The sequence below is a fragment of the Chaetodon trifascialis genome, chromosome 1 (genome assembly GCF_039877785.1).
Source record: "Chaetodon trifascialis isolate fChaTrf1 chromosome 1, fChaTrf1.hap1, whole genome shotgun sequence".
Lineage (NCBI taxonomy): Eukaryota > Metazoa > Chordata > Actinopteri > Chaetodontiformes > Chaetodontidae > Chaetodon > Chaetodon trifascialis.
Window position 1 is genome coordinate 4,804,548 of NC_092056.1, and position 20,098 is coordinate 4,824,645.

Below are 20,098 nucleotides of genomic sequence, written 5' to 3' on the forward strand. Positions count from 1 at the left end.
TTACCAGTTTCTCAATCTTTGGTTTCACCTTACACAAGACATACACATTAATGCACCTCCTGGAGCAGCTCAGAACATCCGACAATGATCGCTGTGTTTAATCTGGAGGTGCCAGTGAAACCTGTGCACCGGCAATGAAATTCTACTCTGGCATTCTTACAGAAAGGGCTAGAGCTGAAACATGAAGAGCATCTTAGGTGGCTCCAGGGGAAGTGCTGACTCACGGGGGAAGAAAAGGACACCATGGGAATTATTGAAATTTCAGAGATCTGTCTAGAAGAATTACTGTATTTGTCAGGTTACTCATGAAAATAGTGTTCTGAATGCTGAGGTGGAAGAATGTCATTATGCCAAAGAATTTTATTGATCACTGGTGAGAAAAAAATGTACCCGGATTCTCAATGACAACATTACATGGTGAATAAAATCACACAGGTAACACAGCTGAAATAGAAAGTGTTTGAGAACTGTGCAAAACAGGTAAAATAAGAACAATAAGGGCTTTCACTTACTATTAACAGGTGTTGAGTGGACAACAGCAAGAAGTCCAAGAACAACCACAAAAAGAAGATTCCTCATCTTCGGACCAGAAACTTGTGGTGGAGCCATAGACTGAAGCAGTGAAATGCTGCTGAGCTGGAGCTGTGTGGCACACTGACCTGATAATTTGAAGCAGATGAATCATGCGTTGCCTTTTATACACAGCAGCAGGTAGGTGTTACATTAGCACAACAATGGCTGGTGACACACGCAAATGCACGCACGCAGAGGGCTGGCACACCTGTGAACACACCCTCCTCCTTGTGCACTTTCTCACGCCTTTTTCCCCTCTTCCTCAGATGCGACACGCAAACACTGGTGACAACAACACAACAAAAATAAAGAAAAAGAAAGTCAGATGTTCAGGACGCTGATTTGTTTTCATATACTTCTCACTGGAAGAGCAAGAAAAAAGATCGCGTCAGTTTCTTATGAAATGTGGCTGAATGATCTCATCCGTACCCTCAGTTCCACATAATACAAAGTGAAATGACAACAAACGCCATTTAGGGGCTAAATCACATAAAGAAGTACCAGAAAAGCTTCTACTGTACATTTCTAAAAGACCAGACTGGACACAAAAAAGCAGTGGACTGCACAAAAGTTGAAGTTAAGTAATAAGATAAGATTATAGTTGTAATATCTGGGTGGTCTAATTGGCCCAAACAGCATGACAATTTATGTATTTATACACAATAGGCAAATGTATATTAGAAAGAATACATATAAATACATATACAGATATGCTGGCATGCAAATACATATATACAGGTACAGGTTTAGATATGTAAATATACAAAGCATAAGTACATAGAATATTTATTGTGCCATAACAATAGCGGCAGAATTTTTACATTAAATAATATTTTCATGAAGTTTCTTACTGACAAATGGTGAACTTAAAAGAGGAAGAAGAAGAGAAGAACGTTACAGGTCGTCACATCAGGACAGACGGGTTAGAAACATCGAGAATGAATAAATAAATGCAACAGGCCGTGATGAACACTCAAGCAGCATTTTCATCATCGCCAACATAGTGAAAGTACTCTGCAGACTGTGGGAAACAGCATTCAAGGAAGTAAAAAAAATGTTGGCTGGCAGTTGGGAAGATTCCCTGGAAGGAGCTCAGCATTTCAGTTATGTAGAGATGTGGTAAATTATGTGCGGTTCTGGGATGTGAGAAACGACACCCCCTTTCTCATCAGGACTTCCTTATCACTCTGCCATCCTTCCACCCCTCCCACGTCACAGGAGAAGCCTTTCAACACACAAAGAGTCCTTGCTTTTGTCCTTGTTTCAACATTTTCGTACGTGTTTTTTTAGATTCACCAGACAGATTTTGCTCCAACGTCAGCTCAGTATCATCAGCCTGCAGGCAGTGAGTACTGTATACAATGACTGTTGTGATTCGCTGGTATTTGACGGAAATGGATGCATCACTGCAGAGCTTCAGCCTCAGGCTACCTGGCATGATCATGGATTTGCGACAGTCGTGATGAATTACTCAACATGTGTGGGTGAGCGCTTGTCCGGGCTTGCGCTCCACACCCAGAAGAGGTTCATTTATGTTACTGTTAAGAACGGAATTTTACAATATCTTATCAATGATGCATGACAGGAATGACCTCAAGGCTCAAGCACAAATCTTGTGTTCATAACCGTGCGATAGTCAGCGTTCCCTGGCGAGACACTGCCAGTGATTCAGTATTCAAATTATTGGCTTATGGTTGTCTCGTGACTGTGTTGGTATAAGAAATGAGTCAGTGAGTTTCATCTATATGATGCAAAATGTGGGGAAGTTTTTTTTTTTTTTTCAATCAAAGGATTTTAATATAGGTCCAGCATTCCTTGCTGAATATTGCCCTTTGAATACTTGGGTCACAACAAAACATGCTTTTTCTTGCTGGAAATTGTGGTCAAGATTTTGATGCAGCAAAATGACATCAGTAGTTTGAGGAAAAGGCTGAGATGTAACGATGGAGGCTAACTGGCTACGTGTTTCATCATCCTGCAGACATCAATGGCTTCTCAGCTAGCATGAGGGTGAATCAATAATGACTGAATTCTCATTTTGGGGTGAGCTTTTACTTCACATTTTGAGATGTTTGGACTCCGAGCCATATTTCACTTTGGTTGAACATTTTTCATTTTTCAAAAGCAAGCCCTGGTACGAAGCAGCGAACATTTGGCCCTTGGTGTTGTAAGGTTTTTCTTCAAAAAATACAAGTGCATTTAAATCTTGAAAAGTGAAACAGTCTGAAATTCCAAAACACAAGCACTGCTGGCCAAATGTCTCAAACACAAGGAAACTTTAAGGGGATAAATGTTAGTGTTCATATTTTCTCTCAAGAGACTTAAAAAACACACATCCATCTCTGCATTGTACCACTAGAACATGGCACAGGATTTTCTCTGTGTTCATGTACAATCAAACTGTTTGAATAGATAAACGCTTGCAGAGCAGCAGAACGCAGGGTCTTTCGAGGGCAGGTCCACTGGGCATGTGCAGACCAATTAGCAGCCACTGTGACAGACTCCCTCCCACCACCCTGCTGTCATCTCATGTTTCATGGAAGCCACCATTGTTCCTGTCTCCAAAATCCCAAGGCAACCGAGCCCATGCAACGACCTGTGCACTGCAGCCCTCACCTCTATGACCATGAATAATCAAGAGAAACTAGCCATAACCTCTTTCACCTCTGTTCTACCATGGACAAATCTTCGCTTCAGTGCCCATGTTTCTGCTCATTCTCTCCTGAAATTAAGGGAGAGGACAACATCGTTTGCTTGATGACTATCCAATTGTGACCGTATCAATGAGATGTGAAAAGGATTTACAAACCTGAAGTAAAATTTCAGCTGAAATGGAAATATTACATTCACTGGGACTTTGGGAAGCTGATGCATCATTGTTCACCCTCAATATGTCTGTACCTTTCAGCTGTAGGGATGCTTTTATATAATTACAAAGTATTCTGAATTAAAGCATGATTGCACATTTTTATTTCAAGCCATTGCTTACTCTTTATTATCAATTAAAACTTCAAGGTAGAAAAACATACAGTGGCAGAAATGAATAGATATGCTCAGGAAAGGAAAGTGAATGAATGCAGACAAATTATCACTTGCTGTCTACATATGCAACCCTGAAACCCAAGAAATAAAAACATTTAAGCGTAATCATAAACATCAAACAACGTTCATAGAGGCTGAATTAACCTTTAAACTCTGCAGTAAAAGTAATAAACTTCTCCTCTGCCAACTTTCTTATGCAACTGACATCAATGGTTTTGCCTGAAATCAGTTCCCAGTTCAGCAAAAAGTGAATTACTGTGCAATGACACTGATTTAGTCAAATATTAAAAGAAGTGTGTGACACTGGTGAGTCAATGACCTGTAAAACCTTTCCAAGGAAACACACAGTAATGACGTCACATTAAAAACACTGAGCTTAGCTGTACTGAAAACTCATGAAAAATAATGACTAAACTGTTTGATATTGTATCTGCAAAATTACTCACACTTGGCTGCACTGGTCTGTTCAGGAAGTTGCAGAATGGACTTGACAACTGCGCACAGTAAATTTAATTCATTTCGATAAGCTATAGTGAGCTAGCATTGAAGATAGCGCTATTGTCACCCTTAAACACTGTCTCCACTGAATCAAAGTTAGCCGTTTTTAATTGTATAAGCTGCGCTCATGTTTGCTTTGCTGCAACACTGGCTGCACAGTATTTGAACCTCCCAGCTTAGCCCCGTATTGCATTGCAGCAAAGGGGAGGGAGAACAGTTTAACTGGAGTGCAGGTGGCATGGTATTATGTTGAATTACTTAGTAATCAAACAGCACTAGGCAGTGTAACATGTTAAGTCACTGTATTAGTGTGCAAACATCAGTAAGACCAAGGTTTAAAGTCACCATAACAAATATTGCAAGACCGCCAAAGCGATTATCTTTTCATGCATGTGAGTTCAGCCATGTGATTCACCATTGTTTACAATGCTGTTAGCAGGCAACATATGTGTTTTCTTGTACCAATTCAGTTTGACAAAAGAAGAACATTTTATGTAGTCTTAGAATGCCAAGTTCAATGGATTTGTGTCACACCCAAGAAAATACAACTGCTGACTTCCTGTGCAATTCATCACCTATCTGGAAACTAGGTTGAGACACACCTAACGCTTGTGTCTCCTTGGTGCTAACCGTTTAAATGATGAAGAAAGAGGGCAAAACTCGGATGTCTCCTCCCCAAAATGTGACTGGGCTGGACATATCTACGGTGGTTCATGACATCACTGACAAATCTTGACATGGTAAGACATGAAACAAAACATGGCAGAGCACTCGTTGGTACCACTCCTTTTCAGTTGCAAGTTAATGATGCCCCAGAGGTTTAAGGATGTTTGATAGTAGGGTTGGTCCCATTAAAAGTGAATAAACATGTTAAATTTGTTGCAAATTGCCCTGCTATGAGGATTTGTATAAAGATGCTTGTCAGTCAACTGTCAAATGAGCACGAACAGGTTCATATTAACGACAGAGAAATTTTGTATCATGCATGTAAAACATCTGGTTTTAAGTCCTCTAATAGTTGTACATAATTTATCTCAGTTAAAAAAAGAAAGAAAAGAAAATCTGAGACATGTTTTTAGTTGAAATTCTCTTTCAGGGTCAAACGCAAAATACAGCTGGCACTCTCCCCAACTTATCCGTGACAGATATCACTGCCATGTATGATTATTTGTTTGCCCGAATATGTTTTAATGTTCTTTGCAGATTCTCCTTTTTATGCTGACTACTATTTTTCAGAGTCTAAAAAATGTCAACCTAATGGTGGCCCTAGAGTAAAGTAAGGCAATCATCAAAGTCACTGGCCTCATTGTCTGAGAACAATGAGTCGCTCGGAAAAGAGCTACACAATTAAAGTTGAACTGAATTTCAGGATGAATTAAAATCAACATTAAATCACAGAGCGGCTCATCGAGGTGATCAAAAATATGGCAGTAATGTTAAAAATTGTGAGCCTGTTTCATCTTCTTCGCTACAACCATTTATAGCTTGTGTTTGTGCCAGCGGTGAGGTTGGAGAATTTGGTGACTCTTGACTCTTACTCTGAGAGCACTCTGATGAGAGGCAGACCCTGACTGACATCAAGTTTGGCCAAAATGGAGACTTCTACAGAGCACTCACAGGCCTCTTTGCGGCTGCCCTTTCCCATATACAGTCGGACTTGGAGTCTATTCAACAGGAATTAAAGAGCCGAGGGGAGGAGTGCCTGTGTGGGGCAATTGCAGCCCATTCCGGATAAAAATCCTTCAAGGCAACTCACAGCATGTTCAGACTAGATGCACAAGTTCTCATGTAATAGGCCTCTTTTACATTCATGACTTGAGTGACTAAATCAGAAATATGTTATTAACATTTATGGGTTGCAAATGCAGTGTGTGTGTGCGTGTGTAAATGTCCACAGAAATGAAGAGCATGGTTTATTTATTAGATTTCTGTATGGGTCTGACATCGAGGTGGATTTAGGATAACAAGAACAATGGAAGGATCTGTTATTTACTGTATTTAAAGGCAGAGATTTACTTAAAGCATCACATGTTAATAGCAAATGGAAATGTTTATCCTACCATGCACTCTTGCACTACTTGTACTACTTGTATGTGTATTTATGTTTGTTATCCAGCTCTTTCTTGTAAATAATAGATGTATGCTGCAGATCATGGTTTATCTGTATATCTTCATTCAAGTTTGCACTGTACTGTTGTATTGACAGCCAGAGACAAAGTAAATTTCCTTGTGGGTTAGGGATAGATAGATAGATAGATAGATAGATAGATAGATAGATAGATAGATAGATAGATAGATAGATAGATAGATAGATAGATAGATAGATAGATAGATTTGGACATGTATGTGTGCTGACTTCTAATTGTAATGGACTGTTTCTGTAGACTGGCATTTCTTAAATGATCTCTACACTTCTTCCACCACATTGTAGCCACTGAGAGAAACAGGTTTGGTGACTAGTTCTCACATCCGGGTATGTTTTCTGTTTGTCTGTCGCACTTTGATGACGTTAGTTGTGCGTAAAATATGCGCCGCAAAGTTAGCTGTTTGGGCATGGTTTATTTCAACCACAGACTGATTTTACAACATAAATAAGGTAAGTAGTCGTGTTCTTTGTGTGTGTTTTGCTGGTCTCACGAGCAGAGGTCCGATTATCGTTCTCATGTCGCAGCACAATGAGTTTGAAAGTTAAACGAAGTTATTTTCAAAGTTAGCCGAACTGCTGTAGGTTAGCCGAGGCAGCGTTAGCATCTGCACTGCAACTGCACAGCTCTGCACTGCACAAGTAATATTTTTCATGCAACTAAACTGAGACAACACTAACAATATTTGGCGTCGATTGCTTGTTTGTTACTCCAGAATTAAGACTACTTTCGGGAACGTAACGTTAACTTCTAAAACTTAGTGTAACGTGAGCACTGTAAGTTGGCTAACTACAGCTAGCTATATGCTCTCACTGAGCTTAGTCAATTACATAAACTATGTAGGTTGTGTTTCAGTAAAGTCCATTTGTTGCCAGATACATTCCCAGTCAAAAAAACTGCACATCCCTAAGTTTAGCCTTAGTCAAATCTAATGTAGTTCCACTCATTGCCAAAGTCTACCGTTATGTATTTGCCCCTTGTACCACATTACAATTGTCTACAAAGAAATAACATCAACAAACAATAACGTTTCATCTTTACAAGTCTAAAGTGACATGTTTGCAACGATGTGCTTGCTTATTTACCTGAATGGAGGATCTTACCTCTCATCAGATTAGATAATGTTAAATGTTCAGTCCTGCCCAGCACAAAGAGTACAGCAGATGATTTCACTGATGAGCACACGACTGGAAATATAGAGCCCCTCAGTGAAATGATCTGATGCCATCTTTCATGGCAATAAAATGCTCAGTCTTTACCAACATGCATGCTGATATGTTCAGTGTTTCTACAGCAGAGATTTCAACAGGAAAAAGGCATCGGTTGTATTAAAATAAGACGTGGTACTGTAAACAACCTCAAGTCAAAACCATAAAGTAAAGAGGAACTTTTCATTAGAGCAGTGCTTCCACAACCTCTAATTTGGATCTGTTGTACATCTTCGTAAAAGGCATGAGAAATGCAAACTTTGCCCTTCAATATATCAGAGTGCTTTCCAAGGCAACTGGACAACACATTTTGCCTCTCATCCAGGGGGCGGCTGTGGCTCAGGAGGTAGAGCGGTCGTCCACCTATCAGAAGGTCGGTGGTTCGACCTTCGGCAGTTCACATGCTGAAGTATCCCTGGGCAAGATACTGAACCCCAAAATTGTCCCTGATGCTGTGCCATCGGTGTATGAGTGGCTAACACTCGTAATGCGCAGTCTTGGCCGTACGAATGTGTGTGCGAACGGGTGAATGCAGACTTGTGTTGTAAAAGCGTTTTGAGAAAAAATACAGTCCATTTGCCATCCAAGATACTGACTGGTGGGGAGTCCTTCAGTCCCTCAGACGTCAGTGACTTCCAAGACGTGAACAATCCTGCAAGAGATTGAATGCCTGGGATTTCCCACCAGTCATGTAGAAGTGAAGAAGTCTCTTGGATGAGAGGCAAAACACCTTCCAAAACCTCAAACAAGTCCAGTTGCCTTTGTAAAGCACTTAGAAGTACCATGACCTGTTGAATGAGAATCTTCACAGACTTATCATATAACAGTTTTTCAGTCATTTTAAGGGCTGCAACTAATGATTTTTAGCATAATCCGCTGATCTGCTTATTGATTCCTCATTCATCACTCATAATCATTTGAGCAATGAAATATCAGAAAGAAGTGTAAGTCCTAAGGCCTGAGGTGACTTCTCTGTAATAATAAAGATTTAACGTTATTTTTTTAGAGCGAGCGGCAACTTGTATTGAATACTTGTGGCACAAACTGCGGCTCGAGTGTGCCGTAAATTAAAACGTCTAGTCATAGTTTTCCCACAGCCAAATCACACAAGCTAAACAGGTTATATTTCAGTAGGTTCCAATTCATTTATTTCTTTGCCAGTAAGTGTTGTTGAAATTCTTGAACACCTGTAGTTTTTCTATGCCAATAAATTCCTTGTGTACAATATGGAAATGATCTACAAAAGAATATGCTAAACAAATGACACGGTTTTAAAAGTTTAAAGTGGCAAATTTGCAGCAAGCGACCTGTTTACTGCACTGAACACAGTGTCTTGTGTCTTATCACAGATTCCAGTTTTACCATCTAAGTTTGTTATGTAATGTTAAGTTTTCATCCAACCCAGCACCAAGACAACAGCAGATCAAAAGCACCGATAAGCCCGAGAGCCGCTCAATGAAATGAAATGATCTTATGTGGTCTTTTGTTGCAATAAAAATGTGTTACTCATAGTTAGATAACACGGTATTGCTCAATTATGTGTGTGCTGACATGTAGTGTTTCCAGAGGAGCTACCGCAGGGTCATTGACAGAAAACAGAAATCAGTTGTATAAAATAATAAAGTCACGACCCAGCCAGTGACGATTTCATCATGCTCACGGTCACTTCTTCAAATTGCTTGTATTGTCCAACCAATATCCCAAAATGAAAGATATTCAAAACAGATTTGTTTATATGGAAGATTTAAAATGCCTAACTAAAAACAAATCAAACAAAGAGTAAAATAAAGTCAAATGCCATACATAGTTACAAGCATTCCCTTTTTAAGGTATGCATTTGCTGTGTCATATTTGATTAAAAACAAGTCGAAAGGCCAGTTTTGGTCTTCACTATCTGCATGAATTGACTGTTGTATAACACAAGTACAGATGAAAGCAGAAAATTGAATAACTTAAGCCAGTGAAATAAATAACTTGGTCAAAAGGACACCTGCCATATGTCTTGTCATAGAGTTTTTTACTGAAATTTCGCTTTCTGCTGTGTTATCAGAACAACAACAAAAAAATAATAATAATGACAGCTGACTATCAGTGGTGATAATGTTTGTAAAATTATTCCATCGCTGCTCCATAGCTGTCAAAGCAACTAAAGAATTTCCCAAAGTGGGATCAAAAAAGTCTAAAAATTCAGCCAAGAGAAGTTTCTGTTTGTGCGGCTTCTACAGCACTATTCATCCCTTAAAAGAGCATTCAATCAATCACAAATGTAACTTAATGGCATTACAGTCAATGCAAGTGTCCCTGCAGCCAGCTAGCCCACAAAAAATCGTTTTAATGTGAAAGGCTGTTTGTCATGGCTGCCATCAGCTCATGTCAGCGCTGATAAGATGCGCTCATGGTTGATTGTAAGCTGTGACAGGTTATTGTTTTTCATTGTGCCATTGACAGCGTGTCTCCATTTCAAAAAAGAAAATGCTCCCTTGCACATCCTCATGAAAACTAATGATCATGCATACATACTGCTCTCTGCTGAACAACACTGAAATGCAATATTCATTTTCACTATGCTTTTAATTTTTATGAGACAAGGAAAGATCATGTCACATATAAAAATTATTCATCCAGTTTTTAAGGTCCAGTGTGTAGGATTTAGGGGGATCTATTGCCTGAAATGGAATATAATATTTAAGTATGTTTTTGTTTATAATGTTTATTTTTATTTTTTTATTAGTTTAATTTTGAGTAAATGCCCACATTAAAATGATATACAGTATGTAAGTATACAATATACATATACCAGTGTGTATTGTATTCAACTTTATTTCTTTATTTGATTTGTTTTTAGGCATTTTAAAGCGTCCGTAGATCATTTTGCCCTATCCTGCTTAAACTGACGCACTGTTCACAGCAGAATGGAAAACAGCTTTGTTATCTCCTTTTTCTGCATGCAACAATCAATTCCAAATATGTACACTTTTACATTAACCTTTTCTTCCCATAAAAGAATTCAGATCTTTAGGGTTTTCCATTATGTAACTGCAGGTAAAAATAGAAATTTAAATCAATAGTGGCATCTGAGATTTTTTGAGCAGCGCTGCCTATCTGCTCCTCCATCTAGAGAAACCGTGGCTTCTTCGTAACTGATGTGTGGGAGGAGAAGGAAAGAAGGAGAGGAATTACTCAGAACTGTAAATCATTTCTCTCTTTATTCTTCCCTCTGTTAGCTCACCACTATCTGATTTCAACAGGGAGTGAATCAAAATGAGGAAGACGTTGACAGAATGCTGTTTCGCTGTGACTTAAGAGCACTAAGCTTGTCTCATATTACACCAAAATCAATGTTACTGCAACCAGACGTCTTCTCCTGGCATTGTGAATTTTCTAAATGTGGTCAATGGTTTTCTCACAGGAGATGTCATCTTTGTGTGGCACCAGTAATGGCTGCCAAGACGCAGGTCAAGAGGCCACAGAGAAACAGGCAAGTGTTTGTATGAAATGATTCGACAGAGCTCCAGCCCTGATTCTAGAAAAGTTAGGACGCTGTGTAAAAGGTCAATGAAAACAGAGTGACTCATTTGCAAATGAGCAGTTTTCTGAGCTCATGCAGTAATCTCATTTATCTAATCATGTGTTCACTAAGTGGTGAACCTCGCTCGTGACCGGCTGAGCCTTTCCAGGATGAACCCTTTTACCTGTGGAATGATCCAAGCAGGTGTTTTTGGAGCATTTCCCAGTCTGTAGTTCAAATTCAGAATAAGCAGATATTTACAAAAATCAGTGAAGTTACTGAGGTAAAACATTAAATACATCATCTCAGTTTTGTTTTCAACTGAGAATATGTTAAAAAGGATTATGAAGTTATCGCATTCTGTTTTACTTGTGTTTGACACAGCGTCCCAACTTTTTTGGCATCAGTGTTGTTCAACTGAACTTCACAGGTATCTGCCAGAGTGAGAAAATACAAAGTGTATTTTAGATTTTAGCATAATGGTCCTCCATTATTATAAGGTCATTCACACATTTTTAAGTACATGGCTAGATATTCTATAGTTTTCTGATGGTTAACATATCCCATGAAAAGACAAAAACCAACAGTGTGTGAAGTCTGTCTCACACAGCCTCGAGCCCGTTACTTCCTACTGAAGATGCAACAGATCCCAAATATAGTGTGTGTTATTTCTCTTTATAAAAAGCTCAGTAATTTATTTCGGCAAACGTTGCTCAAACTGGAAGAACAAGTGTATTTGTCAGGGATTATTTTCAGCGTTGGATTAATACACATTTGGTGCTGCAGTGAGTATTTAATGCAGAAGGGTGGCGTGTGTGTGGGATCGGGCCAAAATAAACTGCAGCGTGTGTGTTCATGGTAATTAAGGAACATGTCACCAGTGATGTGTTTTTAATAGTTTTTGGACAGTAACAGAGCTCCCTGCCAACAGAATCAAGATCTTTTTAATTTTGATCTTCTCGTGGGATTTGTTGACAATAATAATAATGCTAATAATAATAATAATGTGAGCACTGGTTGTACTGGAGAAGGGTTTGTTGCTTCAGTCACAGTGACACATTACTGGTTCAGCAACCCGACACGTCAACATTAAAAGCACAGTGATTATGCATTTAAGCATGATCAGTCAAAGTTTAGAGTCTTTTATTCAGAACACTGATTTGATGTGTGTGTTGCAGGAGAAGGAGCATCCTCGTGTGCTCATCCCTGAGTTATGCCGACTCTTCTACCAGCTGGGATGGGTGACGGGGACGGGCGGAGGGATCAGTCTGAGACGAGGGTTCGTATGCAGATTCATTTCTTGCAGTGCTTTTTCTTAGAAGTTTCCCATTCAAAACCATGAAAGACGCAGTTTGCTGATGTCGTGAAGTAGCGTGGGATCCTGGGAGTTGCTGTCTTCATTGTTAAATCAACACTGGAAATGAAAATCTGACTTGATTCAGGAGCGTTTACTCACATTCACCCACATCCACCCTCCTTCTCTGAAGTGTCATCCGGTGCTTCCTGTGTTGACAGACGAGCAAATGCACCGTTACCTTGAATCAAACTACAGATTTCTCAGGTTTTGAACATTGTTGGAAACATCTGGGATAATGTGAATATACAGCTCAACAAAATATATTACATAGACCTTGAAATAGAAATGTTTCATATTGTGTGTTTGTGACTTTCCCAAGTTGAAGCTGCTAAAGCTGAACTCATGAATTCACCTTCAATTAGCTTCTCTGTTTGCATATGTTTGACAGTCGTGCCAAAAATGTTGCTGTGTTTCGTCGGCTGTTTTAAGAACATTTGTATGCTGACAAAAGTGCAGGGAGGCTGACGTGAGGTCGGGTATATCGCTTTTGACAATGTGTGCAAATCTCGGGTGAAGAGAGAAGGCCACAGCTTTGCCATAACGAAACAGAACTCAAACTGAAGGCTTTGACAGGTTATTACAAACATCTTTGAAATGTGTTGTTTTGGATGGCAGCTACAAAGAAAGCACCACCCATTAGCAAATCCCTGTCTGAAATGGGGAATGGCAGACGTTCATTTAAGCCAACAGGGGAGGTTGATGAAACTCCAGATGAAACCAAATAAGATTTACTGACTGCTGCTTCATCTGTGCTGGTGTTTCATTCAGTGAGAAAAACATTGTAACTCTAAAATGATTCACAGGAAAACTTTCTTTCATCTTGTTAAATTGTTGTACCTTCAGAGTCAGTGGGAAAATAAGGAGTTCTAGGCGCCAGTGCAGTATTTCAGCTGTGCCGAGTATTACTCCTCAGAATGGCTGTGCTTTTGACAGAGTAATAATGACTATTTTCTAGTTGTCAGGGCTTTTTAAAATCAAGCTAAGAAACAGGAGCCATTTGAAACCCCAATGTGTGGCCCCAGCTTCATCTGCATGGTCTAATAAATGAGACTTATCCATATTGTGGATGTTTCTAAATTTCTGCTTTAATTGTTTAACTGAGAAACTTGAAAACTGTGTTATTAAAACAAAGCCTCTAACAATTATTCACTAACTCTACATAAAAGAAAGCCGATGAAAATGTGTAATACATGAAGCAATCTGAATAGACCGTAGAGTTGTCAGACTGATGCACAGTTCCACACAGAAATGCTAATGAGTGTATTTTTGTTTTCTGCGAGTGCAGGTCTGAATTTTAAGTTTTAAAGCCTGTTTTTCACAGTAGCTTCGGTTCAACTCAGAAATGACTCAGAGCCCGAGGCGGTCTCGCCAAACCTTGCCCGAGAAAATCAATATGCTACTCCTTTATCTGCTGTGTTTGTTGTCAGATAAGGGAGCGTCGAATGGCTGTATCCTCTACATCCTGTGAGGAAACGTGACGGCTCTCAACGATTAAGCAAAAATATGATCATTGCACAGAGATTTGAAGGGGATCGATGTGTGTTAAACACTGAAAACCAGTTGATTTCTTTCCTTTATATCCCTTTTTTTCAGTCGATCTCTTGGTCAAGGCTGTAGAAAGTAAAACTCTTGAACACTGATTAACTTCTCAATAAGTGACACATCATGAAGTCACTGACACATTATTGACATTGCACGCTCGTAGTACAAAGTGCATTGCAAGTAAATTGAACCGTGGAGACGAAGACACAAGAAGATTTTTAAGTTAAGATTAAGACTGTAATGACACCTGCAAAAAGTCTGCGAGACTGCTGCACAAGGACAAAGAATTACTTCCAGTAACTGCCCTGCGGATTGGGCTCTTTGTGGATGGCTAGAAAAGCTTTAGTGAATGTTTCTTAAACATTTTTAGTTGCAGCCGTAAAGTCTCAGCTCAGCACACACAGAAACGTTTTCTTTGAGATAAAGACTGAATAACCTGACAAGAGTCCAGCTATTATTTGTATTCTGCTCAAGGCCTTGATGCTCCATTATGGGATGACTCACTCCTGGGATCACTATTTCAAGAACTACTTCACTGTCCGTGTCCTGCTCCTTCATGTTAATACTGTGCTGTTTGTTGTGTAACTCACAGAGAGCAGATCTACATTGCACCATCAGGCGTCCAGAAGGAGAGAATACAGGTGAGCGGGCTGCTCTGCTCAGTGCAAATGATCAGCTGGGAGTTGTGATTGAGCAGTATGCAGATTAATGTGTGTTGTGTTACTCAGCCTGAAGACATGTTTGTGTGTGACGTGGAGGAGAGGGACATCAGCTGTCCACCTGCCTGGAAGAAGCTGAAGAAGAGCCAGTGTACACCGCTTTTCATGAATGCCTACACTATGAGAGGTGAGTCACTCATAATGCGTTCACACACACACACACACCACCAGTTATCTTTTTATTGAAGTCAGTCATATCCTCGCTTTGTCTTCGTCTTAGCACACGATGATGTACAAACCTGATTTCAAGGAAAATCCTTCATCCAATCATGTGTTCACAAAGCGGTGAACCTCGCTCCATCCTCGCTTGTGAACGACTGAGCCTTCCCAGGATGCCCCTTTCATACCCAGTCATGATGCTATCACCTGTTACCAGTGAACCTGTTTACCTGTGGAATGATCCAAACAGGTGTTTCTGGAGCGTTCCACATCTTTCCCAGTTTTCAGTACAGTGCATGTCAATAAGAATTTGGGGTTGCACTACAGCACAAAGAAAGAACTGGGAAACAAATCTACATTCATACGAACATACACTTTTTATTCAAACAAAGATGTTTCTTATTTGAATGTCTGACTGAACTGCTGTGATAACGTTCCCTTAAAGTTCACTTAAATCATTTTGTCATTGGAAATGGTGTCATAATTGGAAAGAAAGCTGTAAAATCAGTCGCCTCCAAACAGTTTCTTTCTGTAACGGCTTCATTCGAAACACCTTTTATTCTATAAACGTGGTCTATAAATACCAGCAGGTTTCTTCTTTGGATAGTTTTTCTGCAGTAAAGGCTGTGTGGAAGCTGTAGTTTGAAGAAATATTGCTTTGAGTTCAGTTCCAGTTTTACAAAGAAACACAGTGTTGCTCATAAGATTCAGGTTTTGAAGAAAGGCACTGTAATTAAAGGTCAGCGTTTTATTGTAATGACTCACCTCAAAGTGATGATTCTTGTATCAGTTACTCATCCCCTCCATCCCGAAATGTCAGGTGAAAGTTTGTTCAGCTTGCACTGAAACGTCGAAGCCATCACGAGCACAATTCAAACTGAACCAAACACTTTCAAAGCAGAGTGCACCTTGATGTCAGATCATCACCTGTGTGCGAGCGTGAGCGCGTGTTTTACAATAACCATTTGAGAAAAACAATACCAGTAGACATCACTCGAGTCAAAATCTGCCTTTCCTTTGCTAAAATACAGGGGCACAGGCAGTCATACACACCCACTCCAAGGCTGCTGTCATGGCAACACTGCTGTATGCTGGAAAAGAGTTCAGGATAACACACCAGGAGATGATCAAGGGGATTCGTAAGGGCACCTCAGGCACCAACTATCGGTACGTAATCAAGCAGCGAGGATTAGTGAAGTCCAAAGAGTTTCCAAGCGTTTTCATTTCTCAGTCAAGTGGAGGTTCAGAAAGTCATGGTGTCTCGGCACTCAGAGCAGAGATCATGGCCGAAAACACGCTGTTTGGATTCAGCGAATGACAAATACTGAAAATCCAAAGAGTGCTCCGCCTGGGCCGACACGTTGCACACAAGGCAGGACCGTTTCTGTTTAACTGGATTTCAGTAATGTTAAGGTGAGCTTAAAGGATAAATGCAGCACAGTATGCAAGGTCGACCTCAGAGCCTGTGTCTTCGTGGTTCGGGCGGGGCGGGAGAAGTTCATTTTGAGCAGAAAAGGCTTGTTTCCCCCACTGTACTAGCATCATATGCCCACAACAACATGATCATTCAGTGTGTAGTGCTTTGACCTTTTTCTCAGAATCATCCCGCTGAAGTTTCAAGCCCGAGAAGACAAACTTTCAGTACGCCAGCAGAGGATGACGCCTAAAACATCTCAGTGGATTTCGACTGTTACAATGAATGAAAGCTACAATCAGTCCGACAGTAGAAATTTCCAGCAGCTGCCAAATTTTCTGTGGAAACCATCATTTTGGGCTCATTGCCTTCACCGGGGTTAGGAAGAGCCTTACAATGAAACATCAGATCAAGCTCATGAAGAGCGCTGTTTCATCACAGCCTGCAGGTCTTTGTACATAAATCAGATGGCCATTTAGACAGCTCTTTCTTGGCTCTTTGTACATGAATGTGTCCCGTCTTGTCTTAATTTTCTCAATACCCCTGATGCAAATCACAGGCTGAAACATGAGTGAGGTACTGCCGCAGGATTATTATTATTTTTTTTTTTCAGATTGGCAACAAAGATCATTCATTTTATTTCATTTTATTTAGTGCATATAATCAGCACATACTGTCTGAAATAATATTTTTAAAAAGGCTTTGTTTCGTTGATGTGAACGCCTGATGGGAACATTTGAACAGTTCAGATATCGGACAGTGTGCTCGTTACCCGTCCAGGCAGCAGAAGAAGGGCGAAACGTTGGCAGAGGTTTATATGATTCCTCTCTGGTCAAAGCTGCGAAGGAGGCAGTGGGGAGCCTGTTAGATTACAGCCCTGACAAAGGACCATTTCATCATTCATCACTTTGATTCATCATTCAGTCTGGAAATGTCATCAAATGCTGAAAAAGGTGACACTTTCAGATTGCTTGTTTTGTTCGACCAGCAGTCCAAAACCCAAAGAGACTCAACTTACGCTGATATACAACAGAGAAAACCAGCAGATCCTCACTCATGAGATGCTGGAACAGGTTTTCATGATAAAGTATTTACTCAGTTTCAGTACAGTGCCTGATTGACAGTCATTGATCTGATTGATGACACAGTACAGCAGACGGCAGTGACAGCCTCACAGACCAGACGTCTCTGTCCGTGTAGCATCCGTCTGACAGAACTCTGATGAGAAAAGTTCATGCCTGGGTGTAATTTGCCTTTTTTTTTACTCTGCTTATAACCAGGTATGATGACACCCTGGTTGTGCCTATTATTGAAAACACACCAGAGGAGAAGGACTTGAAAGACCGGATGGCTCGGGCAATGGAGGAGTACCCAGATTCATGCGCCGTCCTCGTCCGCCGACACGGCGTCTACGTCTGGGGGGAGTCGTGGGAAAAAGCCAAGACCATGTGAGCATTTAATTCCCAGCATTATTAACCTCTTTGATCCGGTTTATGACCAAGAATGTAGAAGTGCATTTGTAAGACAGAAAATAGATTTGAGTCTGCTGCTGTGCTTGGCAGGTGTGAATGCTACGACTACCTGTTCGACATCGCCGTCCAGATGAAGCAGTGTGGACTGGACCCTTCAGCCCTCCCGACGGAAGAAAAGGGAATAGTTTGACTTTGACTGGTGCTTTTTAAAGAGTCATTCGTTGCGGAAAGGTCAGTGGAGTTCAATCAGGAGAGCAGATTGTAATCGTTTGCCTTTCATGCCGGCCGGCTTCGGATTTGCTAAAATTTGCTGGTAAGGGCAGATTCAGGGTTGAAGGAGATTGAATGCCTGTGATCCGGAAGCACCTGGAGGTTCGCTGCAAAACGCTGTGGGACGCTGTGTGAGCAGCTGTCAGATCGCGCTCCTCAGGTTCAACAGCTTTCCTATTCAAGTTTGACTGCACAGGAGTGAAGGTGTTGGTGTGCGTATGTCCGGCATGGTATGTCTGGAATGGTAATAACAATAAAAAGGGGTCGGATGCAAACGGAATTACAGCAATTATTATTTTTCTTTATCTTATTTCGTAATACAGAACACACAGAATGATGCCTGATGTTTTGCATAAGCTACAAATCATATCAGAATTTTTTGAAGCCATATTTCAGCCTCAGACAACAAACACACTAACTTGTTGCAAACACGGGACATACGTAAATGACTGCGGTCTTCTTGTCAAACGCCCTTTCAGTGAAAATAACCCTGTGTTGCGTAACAGCCCCGTTCTATGTCCATGGACACCCAAACCGCCACTCCAGGAGCAGGCGAGTGCCTTCAGTGCAGACATGGCGCAGTGACTGTGGAGCTTTACACAGCATGCCTCCAGTTGTCTGCATACTCATTTCTAATGAAAGCCAGAGTTGTTCTTTTAACAAGCTCCCTCTGCTGCCACCATCCCACTGCTTCCACCGCTCAAGACAGCGCTGTCGAACATGCTGCAGGCTTACTTCAAATTGAAAAAAGGAGGAATTCATACAAAAGGAACAACAACAAAAATATGCTTTTGTGCTGCGCTAACATGGCCAAGATTCCCCGTCCGATGATTAATGAGGAATTCTGGTGAACTTGCCTGCAGAAGAAACCGAACACGAGCACACGATGTCTGAATCTCACTGTCCACTCGAACAGACAAAAATCTGATCTCAGGGATGCTCTTGAATCGTTGCTGTTATTCCATGATGTTCTGAGGAAAAATGTGTAGAAATAAGATAAGAAGGAAAAAAACATTCCCTCAACTATTCAGCATTAAAGGCAGATTACAGCCTGGCAGCCGAACCAAATATGCATCATATATTCCAATATTCACGTCATTATGCATTTGTATTTATATTTATTACCTGTCAGCTGGCAAAGTTCAGCGACCAACACATTAAGAATGGAATATGAAGACTCACATGAGGTGTGTGGGGGGGCTCAGGGGGGCACCGAAGCGACTTGTCAACACTGTGGAACGAGGCCAGCTGAGCTCAAATAGCGGTGTGACGGAGTGAAAGCGCTCAGAGCTATGGTGCAGCTGGTCACTTTGGAAAGAAACTACAATATTTTCACTCACTAGTCTGTTGTTTTTATACCTCAGGAGCAAAAACAAGGACTTTCACGTTATAACGTTGTGATCATTTGGGGGTGGGGGAGTCATTAACGACCTGTCTCTTAACGGGGCCTGCCAACAACCTTGGTATGTTCAATTGAATAAAAACTGATTAAAATAATAACAAAACCAAGTACAGAAAAACAAATACATCGACAGTTTCTTCCCAGTGGTGGAAGAAATATTTATATCCTTAAGCAAACAGTTATCATATTGTGAAAATATTAGAGGCGGAAAGCCATGAGTAGGCACAGGAGCACACGTTACACAGTCCTGGCAGCGGTTTCCCGGTGATCAACAGGTGGGGCTAACATGGCAAGATACGCCGCAATGAGTCACCAGAGGCAGGTGCTATGAAGACTGCTTGCTTTATGAGTGAGGACACACATTCAGCAGCGATTGTTAGACCTCAGGGACACAGACTGGGCATTTTGGTGAGTAACTGCGCATATAAAATACAAAGTTTTGTTTAGAGGGAAACTCCACAGGGCCCGTTTTAAGTTACTCTCTGGTGCTGAATGTTGCAGTGTTTCCCAGAGTTTAGCTTACACCGAAATAAAATACTTAACTAAGAGATAACATGTTTAGGCTTATCCTTAATTTTAGTGTAGGAGGGAGTGAGGAACCACAGATGGAAGGCTTTGACGAGGCAAACCCCAGAATGCACCGCCTGCTGGCCAGTATGAGCGACTGCCACATAACCCAAAATGAATGAATCCCTCCAAAGGCTAAATGAAGCTGTGTTAAGTGTGTGTGGTTCGGTCCACAAATGCTCTACTTTTAATTACAATATGCTCATTTAGCATAATCACGTTC

The 20,098-nt window shown here is 40.7% G+C and overlaps 1 protein-coding gene across 3 annotated transcripts; it reads left to right on the forward strand.

Moving 5' to 3' along the window:
- Positions 1-6,628: 6,628 nt before the first annotated feature.
- apip (APAF1 interacting protein) lies at positions 6,629-19,396 on the forward strand. Of its 3 annotated transcripts, none has more exons than XM_070981105.1 (8): positions 6,629-6,709; positions 10,875-10,943; positions 12,152-12,252; positions 14,465-14,513; positions 14,601-14,718; positions 15,782-15,917; positions 17,445-17,612; positions 17,727-19,396. In XM_070981105.1, exons 2-8 carry the CDS (start codon positions 10,878-10,880, stop codon positions 17,824-17,826), a joined length of 738 nt encoding a protein of 245 aa, XP_070837206.1. In that variant the 5' UTR covers positions 6,629-6,709; positions 10,875-10,877; the 3' UTR covers positions 17,827-19,396. The 3 variants fall into 3 exon arrangements, with proteins under 3 accessions (XP_070837206.1, XP_070837289.1, XP_070837123.1); XM_070981188.1 differs by lacking the exon at positions 6,629-6,709 and adding an exon at positions 7,800-7,838; XM_070981022.1 differs by lacking the exon at positions 6,629-6,709 and having other exon boundaries at positions 10,823-10,943.
- The last annotated feature ends 702 nt before the right edge of the window (positions 19,397-20,098 follow it).

What these genes read in the sequence shown, in the direction of transcription:
- apip (XM_070981022.1), top strand. Translation starts at nt 10,851, where the DNA reads ATGTGGTCAATGGTTTTCTCACAGGAGATGTCATCTTTGTGTGGCACC. An exon ending in GGGATCAGTCTGAGACGAGG is followed by an intron (nt 12,253 to 14,464) that starts GTTCGTATGCAG and finishes TGTAACTCACAG; the next exon opens with AGAGCAGATCTACATTGCAC. An exon ending in TCCAGAAGGAGAGAATACAG is followed by an intron (nt 14,514 to 14,600) that starts GTGAGCGGGCTG and finishes TGTGTTACTCAG; the next exon opens with CCTGAAGACATGTTTGTGTG.